Source organism: Porites lutea, chromosome 6 (assembly GCF_958299795.1).
Source record: "Porites lutea chromosome 6, jaPorLute2.1, whole genome shotgun sequence".
In the NCBI taxonomy this organism is placed as follows: domain Eukaryota; kingdom Metazoa; phylum Cnidaria; class Anthozoa; order Scleractinia; family Poritidae; genus Porites; species Porites lutea.
This window is the reverse complement of record NC_133206.1, coordinates 33,877,281-33,892,236: the sequence shown is the minus strand read 5'-3', so window position 1 is coordinate 33,892,236 and position 14,956 is coordinate 33,877,281. Positions and strand designations below refer to the sequence as shown.

Sequence of the window (14,956 nt, the reverse complement as noted above, 5' to 3'; positions counted from 1 at the left end):
GCTTGTCATCCCAGTCATTCTATTCATCCCTAGTCATCCCAGTCATTCTAGTCATAGTAGTCATTCGAGTCATCCCAGTCATCCTAGTTACCCCAGTCATCCAAGTCATCTCAGACATACCAGTCATGAGAGTCATCCCAATCATCCTAGTCATCTCAGTCATCCCAGTTATCAGTCATCCCAATCATCCTAGTCATCCCACTCATCCTAGCCATGTAAGTCATCCTAGTCAGCTCAGTCATCCTAGTCATCCTTAGTCATCCCAGCCATCATAGTTACCCCAGTCATCCCAGTCATTCTTGTCATCCTAGTCAATTCAATTCAATTCTTTATTACACACTATATAAGATATTTACGTAAGTGTACAAAGGTAGGAAAATAAAGTAACTGAAAAATAATAATTAACTAAAAGACATTAAGTTCGTTTGTGTACAGTGTTCAAGGTAGCAAGAGCTTTCTTGTTGGAGACTGTCATGTTGAAATAATTGGCAGCAGTAAAGAGAGGGATAAAATCTCAGATAATATCGGTGATAAAACATATAAGCAAGGTCAGATTTGGTTGGTTAGAAGACAGGACTTCCATTCTTTCTTAAAATTATGATATGACAGACACTTGAGACCAGGCGGTACAGTTTCCCAGATTTTTGGAGCGGAGAATTTAAAGGACGTCTTACCTAAGTTGGTGGATACTCTTGGCCTAAAATAGTTCAGATTACTGACAAATCTTGTACTATGATTGTGTATATGCGATGCTGGAATCAGGACATCAAGAAAAATATCTGGAATGCTATCAGTCTCATTTCTCATTCTATGTATAAAGCAACATATTTTTAATTCATATATATTATCTAATTTAAGGATTGTTAGGAGTTTGAAATAGGGAGCAGCACTCTCTCTAGGATGTACAAAGAAGATGGTGCAGAGACATTTGTTATGTTTAATACGAAGACAATCTTATCTGGTTTTGCTGCCACATCCCCAAGCAAGAATACCGTAGCTCAAATACGGATATATTAAAGCATAATAAATTTGTTTTAGTATATCCAGATCTATGTAATATCTTAGTTTTGAAAGGATTCCTACATTTTTAGCTAATTTATCATTTACATGTTGTATCTGTGGTTGCCAATTGAGATGTTCATCTATATAAACTGTTTTAAGTTGTTGCTAGAGTAAAATAAATTCATGTCATCAGCAAAGCTCCGCACCGAAAGTTTGTCGACACAGTTTGGTAAGTCCTTCACATAGAGCAAAAATAAAAGAGGACCTAGAGTCGAGCCTTGGGGTATACCACAGGAAATATTTTCATAGCTAGATTTAGTAGAGTCAATTTTAACATATTGTCTTCGATTGTGCAAATTACTTTCAAACCAATTATGTGGTGTACCCCGAATTCCATACAGATATAGTTTAGAGAGCAGTATTTTATGATTTACCGTGTCAAATGCCTTTGATAGGTCGAGAAATAAACCATAGTCATCCCAGCCATCCTAGTTACTAAAAATAAATTATAAATATTTATAATACGATAAAGTCATCTTGATTACCAAAAACATACATGTATGAGGGTTTCAATAAAATGAATTTATTACAGGTTGAAGTTCACAACAGTTTCTCTAGAACATGCTGACGTTGTTGTTGTTGTTTTTCATACATAAAGAATACTATCTACAACATTAAAATTATTTTAAATAATGTTTCATGAGATTCCCTGTTGTTCCACTGTAATAGTAACTCTTTTCTTAATCTTACAAACCTTCTCATTAATATACTGTTCAACTATTTTAAGTTGCATTTTACTTTTTTTATTACTTTAGTATTTACATTTGTCATTTAAAGCAAGAATAAAAATAGTCCATGTTTAGGCCTTGATTCAGAGACATTAATTGAACCATGCAGGTCAATGAAAGAGACATTTTTCCCATTAATTTTTAAGGCACTGTAAATGCTCGAATTATCACAGGTCTAGGGTGCCTACTTAATAATTTGATTTGAGAGGGTGCACTGATTTGATGGGAACATTATTTCATTCGTTAAAATTTTAGCTTAGACACTATTTGAGGAAGGTCTTTCTTTCAAATGAACGAAAACTGTAACATTAAAAAATAAATATTGAGCATGTCTTTCATTGTATACCTAAATGTGTGTGTGGTGCATATTCTTGGTTTTGAACATTCTGTCGTTGCTGTCCCCAAGCATTATTGTCAATGGAAAAGCATCATTAACGATAACATCCAAATATGAGACATGCTCAAATGGTCGGGTCATTCCCTGGTAACTGTATATGTTATACTGCTGATATATTCACTGCAGATTAAGGTACCATATACCATATAATACTAGTAAGGAAGGGTGTTACAGTCAAGCCACATCAAGCATACCCCTGTAGATGCTAGTAAAAAAATAATTTCTTGAAAATTGAATGTACAGAAATAGTAGTTTTCAATAATAGATTCTCTCATTTTCATCATTGAATACATACATTGTAATGTCAGTGAATTCACGCGTGAGGTAGTTAAAACTTTTGTCAGCTCATCTGTCTTTTTTAACTCAATTTAAATGTTTGCAGAAGGATTAATTTCTATCTATTCAAAGTGTGAAAAATTGTTCAGTCTGAGAAAAGTAAAAAATTCACTGCTCATTATGCATAGAAGGGTGCAGATTTGAATTTGATACCGGAGTAGCAGCAACGGCTCACGGATTCAATTTTTCAAATAAACAGTTTATTTATAGAATCTATGGGGGTGTGCCTGACCTGGCTTGACTGTAAGGGAGGATTCTTATATAATATTTTTAGCCAAAAGTGTTAAAGGGGGCACATAATTCAAGCATTTACAGTAGACCTTTTTGAGGGATTTAGAGCTGACCTATGAAACCTCTGGTCTCAAACCATTTCCAGCCAGTGTTAAGGAAAGTGTGAGAAAAGGCAACACCTTCCTTAAAGGAACTTCACTGGAGGGCGAGTTGAAAAGACAGTCTTTAGGGGCCTTTTTCTCCCAGACATGGCCAACTTTGTTGTGTAGAATGCTGAGAAAAATATCACCATGATAACACTGAAGCGAAGGATTTTGTCCATGCAAAGACTCAAAAGTTAGAGCCACCTGACAAGACTACAATAATATTACCGGTATTGTTTACTGTGGGACTGCAAGAGTTGAATGTGGGCTATGTGAAGCTGCCTTTGAAATCTGCCTCTAATCCAGGGTAACCCTTTTACTGAATTAAGAGCTTCAAAAAAATGTTCAAATTTCTTTCAGTAAAATCCTGAAAAAATAGAACACTACTACTAGGCAAAAGTTCTTCAAAAGAGTTTTCATTTGAATGGCAACATCATACAATTTTGTCCAAAGATTATTTTAAAGTCACAAAATTAATATTCTTAATAATCTCACCATAACATGGTAGGGCTAAGTTACAGTTAACAAAGGTTTTCATGAGTAGCTGACACTAAGCTGGTAAACTGCACCATTTAAGAAAAGTATTTTTTAATGATAATTTGTAAGTCTGCTAAAAAACAACCTTACACTTATACACATAAACTACCTAGTTAACCACTTACATTAAAAAACACTCAAAATTCGCCTCCGAGTCCAGCGTCAGCTTCCAGCATATTCATAAAAACAGACATTGTCTCTTCACTTTGTTCCATGGGTGTTTCCATTGACTCAATAGCATTCTGCATTCCAATTAACTGCTCTAGTAGATGCGCTTGTGACACCTGTCGCTGGTTATCCATAAGCAAAGAGCGTGAGCCTAGTCCTACAACTGATGACCGTGAAACACTGGATGCATTAAGTGAAATATCATCCATATTTATTGTGCCTATAACACCTGGTATGTCCATTGTGATGTCATCATTTGTTCCATAGCCTCTTGAGCTGGGGTGCCTGCAAAGTAACAAGGAGCATATTTTTATTTTAATGCACACTGCAGCATAAATAACAGTTTATGCACTAAAACAGTTTCAAAAAAATATCATTGATAACTACAATTTGACAAAAGTTCATGGCTGATTCCGTGAAATTTTGCACCACACTTTTGCAAAAACAAAGGACAAATGGTGGACTTTGCTGTCATTACTTTTGAACATTATTCCGAATGCTTATGTAAAGGACAAAACCTCTTTACCATACATACTGTAGTGCTTCAAAAAATAACAAAATAAACTGAAAGATTCATTGCATAAGTCTAAAAAAAATTGACTGGGGTGCATGTGTGATTCAATCGCCCCATCACAGATAGAAATAATCTAGCCCAGACAGCTGATCAGCATAGTGCGTAATATATAACAGGGTATTAATCTACACTTCAAAATCAAACTAAGTAAAAGTGCTGTTATATACCTGTCATGTGCCTCCTGGGTTTGTACCTCTTCCGCTACTAACGCACCAATACGACTGGCTCCAGCAGTTGGCATTGTGCCATCACTGTCAGAGCTGCTTGGACGAATATTTTTAGCAGCAGGTTTTGCTACAAAAAAATACACAGTCTTTATTTTTAACATTTTAGCACTAATTTGAAAACATCATAAATCAAATTCATTTCAATACATTTGAAGGTGGACTTACTATAATAATTGGACATCTCTTTTTGTTTACAGGTACAATGTAAATGAGCCTATAACTGGTAAGTGGGGTGCTTATAAGTGGGGGTGAGGGGGGGGGTTATATTTGTAAAAGTGTCAGTTTACGGGCATGATGTTTTCAAGTGGGAGCTTAAGCAACGACAATGGCAACATCAATGAGAACAGCAAAAAAGCAATAGGTTTAGATTAGCAAAACAACAACTTTGCACATTCATTATGCTTTTTTGTACATTTCTTTGCCATCACTGCACGACTATGACGTGAAAATGCCTAATTTCACGTTTTGTGCAGGATGTGAACACAAGACGATGATGTTCTTTTTCTTTTCCTGAACTTCGATACAGTCTTTAAACTTCAACTCTAGAACAAATTGCCAACATTTGCCAAATTGAACAAGACGGAATAAGCATGATAAAGTTTGAAGCAGTGCAATTTCTTTTTTTAAGTGATGTTTTCGTAGCTGTCACCGTCGTTGTTGCTTAAGCTCCCTAAGGTGTGAACACAACACCGTTTTTGTACGAGTACTCAGGCACTATTTTTCGGACAACAAACATAAACATAGGCCTTATAATTTTTACCTGGATCCATGAGTGCTTTCTTTCTAAGCACTTCCACCACTTGCTGTACCCCAGACTGATAAGCACGAGTTGGTGCTTGGCCATCACTGGAGGACATACCATCTGTAATCTGCAGAACACTATGCATTTCTGTTGGCTGTACATCAAGTGACTCCAAGTCCCTAGGAAGAAAAAAAGACATCAGAGGGGAAAAACAAAAAGGCACAAAAAGGCAATTTATCTATATATGGCGACCCTGCTCGCCATAGAGCCTCTAGTAGCTCAGTGGTTAGAGCGTCCAAACTAGAACTCGGAGGGTCGTGAGTTCAATTCTCACCTGAAGCTCAGAATTTTTTCTAAGCTTACAGTCTTGGTCTTGTAAGCTGGTGGACGGCCGATTTTGAGCAAGTCCCCGATATGGTCCTCTATGACTGGTGTAGTTATAATTAAATTTTGACCCTGCTCGCCATAGAGCCTCTAGTAGCTCAGTGGTTTGAGCATCTGAGCTAGAACTCAGAGGGTCATGAGTTTGATTCTCGCCTGGACCTTGGAATTTTTTCTGAGCTTTCTAGACTCAGAATTCTTTTAGCTTCTTCTTCTTCCAAATTATATTAATATATCTGCAGATGCAGATTCCACATTATGCAGATTTCTACCAATAGCATCTAAGTGAGCTTAAACTTAGCTTAGTTTAGCTTAAACAGGAATTGGGTGCGCTTACGATACAGGTATTTTATTTATTTTTTTTTTTACTGTGAATTTGCCAGAAAAAAACCACCTTCAAGTACCAAAAGTCATTAATCTTTAATTTAAAATCCCGCATTTCTACAAATTTATCTAGTACTGTCACATTTTGAGATGACCTTTTCCCTTGTACTGTAGAACGAGAAAATTTTTTATCAGGAGACGTAGGGGGTGCATGGAGTAAAAGCCTTGGTGTTTTTTGATGTAATGTGAAATTCCCCCTTTGCTTCACAGGCAAATATAACAATTAAGGCAAATTTTTATTTTCCCGAAGTAAGTTCATGATGACGAAGAAAACATTAAAAGTCATACTCACGTGATGACCATGTTATTACATACAAGAAATTCCAGTTCCTTTGACCAGGGATTTCTGAAAGCTGTTGATTTTGTTCTCAGGGGAACAAAGTGTCCTCCCTTGCATCGGAATCTGTAGGGTTGTGTTGTTACTGTCTCTCCTTGCAGAGTTTTTTTATGTGTTACAGCAATGGAGTTAAGATCCTCTTGATGGAAAAATTCATAGGCTGAACAACCTATCATTTCCTGGGGCAGAAAACCAGTTATGGCTGTTGTTCTAAATTTTACAAAAAACCAAAAAAAGGTTTATTAACACTAATATTAATCACCAAACTTTCTAATAAATTTAATACACTACAATTATTATCATCTATCTATTTTCACTGACCGTTGATCAACAAATGTGAATTTTCCATCTATTGTATGCCGTGAAATAAACTCTCTTGCTATGCCTGGTTGTGAGTAATCAGTCGTCTCATCATAAATTATTTCTTGTCTTCCCACTGCTACAAGGCAGCTGAGATTTCTTGATTCATTTTCTTCATCCTCCTCATCATATGAATTGCTGGAAGGGGGCCATGACTTAAGATATCCTGTGCAATGAACTAAACCAGCAAAGAAACAAAATTATTGAGAGCTACATAAAATAATATGTTTTCTACAAAAACTGAAAGCTTTCGCAAACTATAGTGGCCTTCAACTGCATGGCCGGTAACGCCCCTGAATATCTCAATTCCCAATTTATAATTTATGAACACTAGGAGTACCAAAAGCTAAACATCCCTCCTTTCAGAACAGCCCCCAGAAAAAGAACTTTTTACTATTACTATAAACCTCTGCAACAATTTGCATGTACAACCTCCTTTAAAATTAAGACATTCTGTTCAAGTTTTTAAATGTCTTTTAGGGAACCAGCCTTTAGATAATTTTGTAAAATGCTTCTTAGCTAAATGTTGTAATAATTAGTAAGAAGTCAAGCATTGTAATTAGAACTAAGTTAAGTGTTGTAATTGGTAGAACATAATGGTTGGGAGGAGACAATGAAGTACGTATTTCCTATCTGCTCATTACTCAGAGCCAAAGTCTACATATACAAGAGTGCAGACCGAGGAAATAGCACAAGGATAACACAGCTGTTTTTACTTTGGTCACTTTCCAAGAAACTTCATTAGGAATTTTCTTAAGCAAATAATTAATATAATAGCCAGTTATAAACAAATTTGTGAACAGACCATCCCCGCCTTTCTTTACTCGCTTTATTTGACTCTCTATAAGACAGACACCTCTGGAAAATGGACACCTAGAGTTGGTCCCTGCCTTTCTTTACTCCCTTTATTTGACTATCTATTTATAAGACAAACACCTTGGTAAAACAGACACCTAGAGTTGGTCTCTGCCTTTCTTTACTCCCTTTATTTAACTCTCAATAAGACAGACACCTCGGTAAAATAGACACACCTAGAGTTGGTCCCTGCCTTTCTTCACTCCTTTTAGCTGGCTCTCTATAAGACGGACAACACGCTCAGAGACAGACCCTTAGTGTTGAGCCTAAAGGTGTCAGTCTTAGAGAAAGTTGACAGTATCATCATCATTATCATTCAATATATATAACCTGTACCCACCTACAACATAAGGTTTCTTCTCTGCTTGCATGGATTGCTTATTTTTGTTTTTTCTTTTCATGAGGCAGGGTTCATTCTCTTGATTATTGTCTTTGTATTTCGACCCTTTATGTCCACATTTCATGCGGCAAAAGAATGACCTCCTAGCACCAGAACACAATCTAGTTGGAGTTGGTTGGTTCTCTGTTTTGAGTGGTAGACCTGTTTTAGCATCAATTAGCTTTTCACGTGGTGTAGAATCTGATGACGATAACTGTTCTTTGACTTTGCTGATGTCTTTCTGATGGATAAGATCAAGGAAACTATGCCCCACCAGATCAGACTGCAAAAGAAAATAACCAGGATGTATTATAGAACAGAATTGTGAATGGAGTTTACTATTTAGTCTGCAGTAACGAATAAGCCCAAAAAGAACAATAAACTTAACAATACCAGAAAAACTCCCACTTTTTAATATTTCCCCTCCCCGCCTCCTACTGATACCCTCTAATCCTTTATACCCTAAGATCAAAATTTGAATTCTCATTTGCTGCCCCTATTCATTTCCTATAGAATTAGTGGGGAGAAGTTCATAAGATATCAAACACATAATCATCTTGTGTGATCATGTCCTTAAGTCTCATGACCACTCTGTTTACAAAGCATTGATATTTCAAGGAGAAATTTGATGCTGATCACTCTTAGGGCTTAAAGGGCTAATCAGTAAGGAACTCAAGTGTACCAGCACCCCTTGGGAAGAAAGTTGTTTATCATTTTGATTAAATGCTTATTTATTTCCAACACAGCAGTTTTCTTTTTTTCGCTAATCTAAAGCAGAATTTTTTTCCTGCACGCAGGGTGCGACAAAGACGGTGTCCACTTGCCCCAGACAAGTGGTTTTGGCCAGTGGACAAGTGGGTTGTCAATCTTACTTGTCCTTTGGACAAGTGAATGAATCTCAGAAAATAATTTTTTAAAAGAACAAGGTGTTTTAAACTTTTTCAGCAGAGAAATTAGTATACATTTAAGTTTTCGAAAGTGTAAAACAGATCGCTCTTCGCAAAAGTAACTTACAAGTAAGAAACGAAATGAGTCGACCACTGACGATTTATCCGCCATTTTATTTCAATGAGTACCGAAAGGAACCTGGGACTCATTTGGGGGTATTGATTTGCTCATTTATTAATAGACCCTCTAAGTCACTATCAACACATGAATAATGGCTGATCAACGAAGCATCAAAAGCTATTTTGGTGCACCGGTAAAGCAGTTAAAGAGAAAGGCAAAACCTTCTACAGAAAGCACCGTGGTGAATGAGAAGAAAAAGCAACGTGACAACCCTCCCTTGCCTGAGTTACCTCAAATAGACAGCAGCTCTGACAGTGATCCAGAGTAGTATCTGATATAAAGACTCTAGAAACCCGGGGGGGGGGGGGGGGGGTACTTGGGTATTTTTTGGGTGGGTATGTCCCGCCCGGGACTCCAAATTGGCACTCCGTTCTAAAAAGAATTTCTGCTAAAATTGATACCCCGTTATAGAAATGGGCCAATTTTTTATACTCCGTTCTAAAATTCGCCCTAAAACTGATCCCCGTTCTAGAAAAAGGCCAATTTTTTATACTCCATGCTAGAAAGTTTGTAAATTGAAATAGCCCTGTTTTTTTAAAAAAAGATATTTCTTTATTTGTTCGACTTATACATCAAATAAATGCTTGTTCATAATCAGCAACAATTTTAAGCAGAAGATAAAGCCGTGATCCACAATTTTTTATACCCCGTTCTAGAAAACGCCTCTGAAATGTATACCCCGTTCTAAATCAGGAGCTTCAAAATCACGACCCTGTTGAGCAAGTGAAAGAAAGGCTCGGCTAGCAGGATGCGAAAGAGTTAAAAGAGACAACGGCATTTAGGATGACTTACAGGAGACTGGTGAAGATAATTCTGAATGGAGTCTGATGCATAGAGTAGACATCCCCGATCACATCCGACAACAAATAAAAATCCTTCTGCTGTTTCAAGGAGAAGATTCTTTAGGTCCTCATCAGACAAGAATGATGGTTTGTAGTTCGTCTCTGTAAATGGGTCTAAGGCTCCTGAAAATACAAGTGGGACATTATAGCTTGAAGGTTTTAGCATTTAAAGAGAATGCTACTATTCACTTGTTTGTGAAAAACTGTTTTTAAATTAATCTCCCCACTTAGAAAGGACCACACACTTAACTGACAAAACATCTGTTTGTTTCAAACTGAAGCAGTCACATGCACTGTATCTGTGATTCTATAAATTTCTTTCCCAGCCAAAATAATTATTGATCATGACCACCATTCTTCCCCTTGAAATAATTGGGAAAAAACTCTTTACTTTATTCAAACTATGACAGTTTAAGCTCCAAACTTTTTTCACTCTCAAAGTCAATATGTTAAAAATGTACATACACATGCAAGTGACAGTTTTGAGTCTACAGTGGTACAGGAGGAGAATTATTAATTTTTGGTAATTCTCTTAAAATGATAATATTTTCTTTCTGGTATTTTACACAATGAAGGCTCTTTTATGAAATATCTTGATTTGACATATTCTTTAGAGCTAAAAAGTTTATGACATAGTCAGTTAACTGAGGCTATTCAAATTCTTCACCATAAGCAAATCAGCTGATGGGGGTGGGGTGGGGAAGGAAAGAGAGAGATAAGGGAGGGAAGAGAGAGGCAACAAAGAGGAAGAGGAATTTCATAGCCTATAAGGGGATGTTGTCAGTCACCTTTTAGGGTTTTCATATGCTGCACAGCCATTCTCAGTACCGTTAGTTTATCAAGCTTGCGTGACATGGCATTACACATGGGTATCATACTGGATAACTCATTGATGTAAGTGTTCATCTTGTCACGACGTCTCTTCTCAATCTCACTGTGATTCTGCCTGTTAAACAGTAATGTAAAAATATACATGAGTCACTTTTGAGAATTAAATTCATTCAAGGCGAAAAAAACTATTTTCCTCTTTTTCTTGGCCAGTGCACTAAATAATTTTATTAAGCAAGCTTTATAAAATTAATTAAAATTAACATTATTTATAAAATAAATAGAATAATATTTGCTTCATCAGTATATAAAGATACAATATATAAAAACTCACTTTGTGTACGTCTTTTGCCACCCTTTCTTTCCATCCTCTCCATCCCTAAGGAAACAAGCAATAAAAATAACACTTTTATTTTTACAGTCGGCTTTCTCTTAATAGACACCTCAATAAGATGGATACCTCAGTAAAACAGGCACCTACAGTTGGTCCCTGCCATTCTTTACTCCCTTTATTTGACTCTCTATAAGGGTGCAAAAATACAACAGTCCTGGGCCATCATGGGTCTTTATGTCCTGGGCCAAGTTGTTCAAAGGCCACTATTATATTAGCCCCAACCTGGAATTAAATTTTAATCTGGGTTTCTTGCTCTTCTTTTCAAAAGCATTTTCTCGCATAATTTTCTTTATTCTTTATACAGCATCAAATCATTGCATTGCAGGCAAAAAGAATTAAACTAAATTTGCCTTTTAAGCGTTCAAATCTGAATTGGAACTTGGCACTAACCCTGATTTATCTTAACCCTGCTTTGAACAACCTGGCCCTGATCTTCTTATTGACATGCAAGGAGGAAGTGGACAGGGCCAACAGCTTAACATTACAACCCAATGGAAAAAGGTCACCAAAAATGAACTACTGCAGTTTTGTTATGAACTCCCTCTCAGTTACATGTACAAAGTACTATGGTAATCACATTCAGTGATTTTGTTACAAAAAAGTTATGGTGAGTGTGAAAAATCACGAGTCCTAGTCCAGAACCAATGAGTTCCAAAAAAAAAGAGTCCGAAATTGAAAATGCTTGGGACTTTATGAAACCAGACAGTTAATCTGAAGACAGACTCCTGGCCAAAACTCTGTATTACAGTACACTGAAATTAAAATATAGTCCCTCTATTTTAAAGCACAACAAAGGCTGAAAGTAATAAGCATCATTCAACAACAGCCATAATAATTGCCACATAAATTACACGAATGGGATATTTCTACAGATACACATGTTCAGATTGATCAATCAATCTTTGCATCCTACGGGAGGCATGCCATGATTTATTTTGCGTCTTTGGAGATTTTTATTAATCTGGGATGCAGGATGCAGAGGTAACAAAATCACTGCACATTTGTACTTATATAAATGAACAAAAACTACATTAGTCAAAGTTCTTCTCATGTCATAGGAAACCACTTAATGATCAACTTAATACCTTCCTTCCCCATCAATAGTCTCGGTGTCACTGTCATCTCTAAAACAAAAAAACAACAAAGATCACCAAATTTTACAAGCAAACACATGATACAATAAATAACATCCATACGTTGTAGATCCAAATGAAATAATAAACCATATTTATTCTATTAATTGCCCTGGGTGCTTACTAAATTATTGGACCTTGAGAGTGGGCGCTTATTCGAGGCTGGGCGCTTATTAAATTTTCACAATTTTCCGCAAGTGTAGTATGTATATTTTGCTACAAATCAATAAAGGGTAATAACAAAAGATGAAGATGTAACAAAACAAGCTTTCTGTAAAATACTCTGAAGAAAACTCCATCTTCAGGGAAGTCTCTTATTAGTACTTATTCATTTTTGTTATGTGGGAGGGGGAAGCAGGGTGGGTTTTGGTTATGGGCATTTATTTGAGTTTGAGTGGAAAGGGGAGGGGGTGGGCGTTTATTCCAGGCTGGGCATTTATTAACCTTTTCTGCCTTTAGGATGGACGCTTATTCGAGGTGGGTACTAATTCGAGGTTGGGCGCTTATTCAAATAAATACGGTATTAAATTAATTATTATAATTATATTATTATGTTATTTTTTTATGAGAAAACAACATGTGTAACACAACACCGCTTGCAAGCAAGAGTCAAGTCCGCATTCCTGTAGTGAGCTTGGGCTGCCTTTGATTGATAAAAGTATATTCAATCTTTGCAGTTGAATATCAACCTGAAGCATTTGAAAACCATGCCAAAAAATTCAGGCTTGTTCATTTACGTTTATTTATTTTACCACAAAACTCAGTTTGCCAAAAGGTGCTCTTAAGAAACTACCTCCACTGTAATGTAGAGGCGTATACTCTGCCATACATGTACTACTACAATCTCTTGATACTTATCGATAAAATTCTACTACCACATTATTTTCTAATCCTGCTAACCTTGGTAGCTTTGTTTGGTTTGAAGCAGATGATATATAGAAAAAATAAGTTTGCATTCCACCATGTGTATTTGTGATCATAAAAACTCAAATTATTTAGCAGTTAATAATTGAGGCTGAGTAGGATATGAAGAATTAAGCAAATCGAGGAGGGTGTTATCCACTGAGGCCAAAGGCCGAGGTAGATAACATCCCCCAAGATCTGCTCAACTTCATATCCTACAAAAGCCGCATTCATTTATTGCTTTATTATTCATTCATCAATATAATTCCAAGTTTAAAAACATAGCTGAAACATGCTTACCTGCGTCGATGTTAAATTACTCATCTTTGATAGTGTACTTTTAGGTTTGTCCAGCTCCGCAAATATTCTACAAATAGCAGATGTCGTCCTCCAAGCTGTCTTCTTGCTTTTTTTGCCATGCTTTTAACTATTATTTCGCCTAGTTCCAGCTGTAGTTCTTACTCTTGAAACAAGTGAAACGCCCGCCATTTTTTTCACAGCCAAAACAACTCAACCTCGTCCCCAGGTCTTCTCGGTAATGGTGCCTTAACCTGTAGCGGGCTTCATTTTTGATGTCATTTCCTTGTTAAACACAAAATTCTTCCAAATTTGGTCATCAGTGACTGGTTATGGTGAATTATGTGTGTGCTTTTAGCCAATCAGAATTGGTGAAATATTTTGAATGAATAATAACTCCCTTTAAACTATGAATAACAATTGCAATTGTATTGTGCAAATTTAATCAAACACCACTTTGCATCTAACTGGCTAACAAGGCGGAAAAAGTATTTCCAATTCCGTTTAATCGGAAAACTCTATAAATTAAATTAAATTTGTACAACGAATTGCAGCCGAAAATTTCATTGCTAATGCCAGAAATTCCTAAAATGTTTTACAGTCGTGCCAAACACGTGAATTGCACACAGGCACTTGTATATTGTCAGCAAAAGTATAGATAATCTATAATTATCTATTTATGTTAGCATACAAACTATAACTTAACAGTTCAATAAATCAATTTCTTAAACAAGTGCAAACCAAACAATTTCGTCTCTAATGACAAAAATTTTTACAATGTTATGATGTCGTGTCAAACACGTGAAATTCACACCGGAAAATAAACCGGTCTGTTATTGGACGGATTTCAACGCATCACTTCAGTTGATGTTGCGACCTCGTATCCTTAATAATTATATAACGCTTTCTCAAAATTTCCTCATTGTTTGAGCAAACAGGTTAGTAACACTGGAAAGCCACAACCGGGAGGAAAGCTTGGCCCACAGCCATTCCCGTCAAGACAACTTCCGATCCGTTAACGAGCGTAATACACAGCTGTAAGTGTAATTTGCCTTCTCTCTCCAATAGTTTGAAGCTGCTGATAATAAATATTACAGATGAAAGTTTACCACGCTAGCGTTGAAAACTCCCCTAAAATTTAGCTCATGATCAGTATCCGTTTGTTGTAGAGAAACCTCGTGAAATCTCTTCAATTCATTCCGTGAATTACCAGCTAAATTTGCAAGCCATCGCGCCAATAAATTTAGACCACGAATGCACTAGTTCCAAAATATACCGAGGCTTTCTTTCGAGCCCAGCTATTTTCATTACACTTTAAGCTGCGAACAATTTATCTGATTTCATAAATATAAACCGTATGATAATTCTTTTACAATACCCTTAGCATTAGCAAAACAATATTACATTGTAAACTTACTCGTTGACACTGATGCTTCGTCTCCTCTTTTTGCCCGAAGATCCATCCATATATAACGCTTGAGAGGAACTGCACTGTGTTAGGACATCGAAAAAAATGTTTCACGAGTTGCTGGGCTAAAATATTTCATCCACACAGCTCGAGACGAACACTATGGAACTATTTGTTCGACGAACGAGGCGAACGCATGCAAAGTTCACGGTCGAAAAGGTCGAAAAGCAAAGCACCGTATC

The 14,956-nt window shown here is 36.5% G+C and overlaps 1 protein-coding gene across 1 annotated transcript; it reads right to left on the bottom strand.

Annotated features, from left to right (window-relative positions):
• Window positions 1-1,563: 1,563 nt before the first annotated feature.
• On the bottom strand, window positions 1,564-14,956 carry LOC140940376 (protein cycle-like). The gene is made up of 11 exons (XM_073389335.1): window positions 14,724-14,956; window positions 12,059-12,097; window positions 10,914-10,958; window positions 10,540-10,697; window positions 9,702-9,874; window positions 7,803-8,124; window positions 6,569-6,785; window positions 6,203-6,457; window positions 5,164-5,324; window positions 4,344-4,470; window positions 1,564-3,887 (listed from the first exon to the last, which is right to left on the bottom strand). The coding sequence occupies exons 1-11, from the start codon at window positions 14,771-14,773 to the stop codon at window positions 3,572-3,574; spliced, it is 1,863 nt and encodes a 620-aa protein (XP_073245436.1). The 5' UTR covers window positions 14,774-14,956; the 3' UTR covers window positions 1,564-3,571.

Coding starts and splice junctions, on each gene's coding strand:
- LOC140940376 (XM_073389335.1), bottom strand. CDS start 14,773: ATGGATGGATCTTCGGGCAAAAAGAGGAGACGAAGCATCAGTGTCAAC. Junction 10,698..10,913: donor TGGCAAAAGACGTACACAAA/GTGAGTTTTTAT, acceptor ACTGTTTAACAG/GCAGAATCACAGTGAGATTG. Junction 6,458..6,568: donor TTCACATTTGTTGATCAACG/GTCAGTGAAAAT, acceptor TGTAAAATTTAG/AACAACAGCCATAACTGGTT.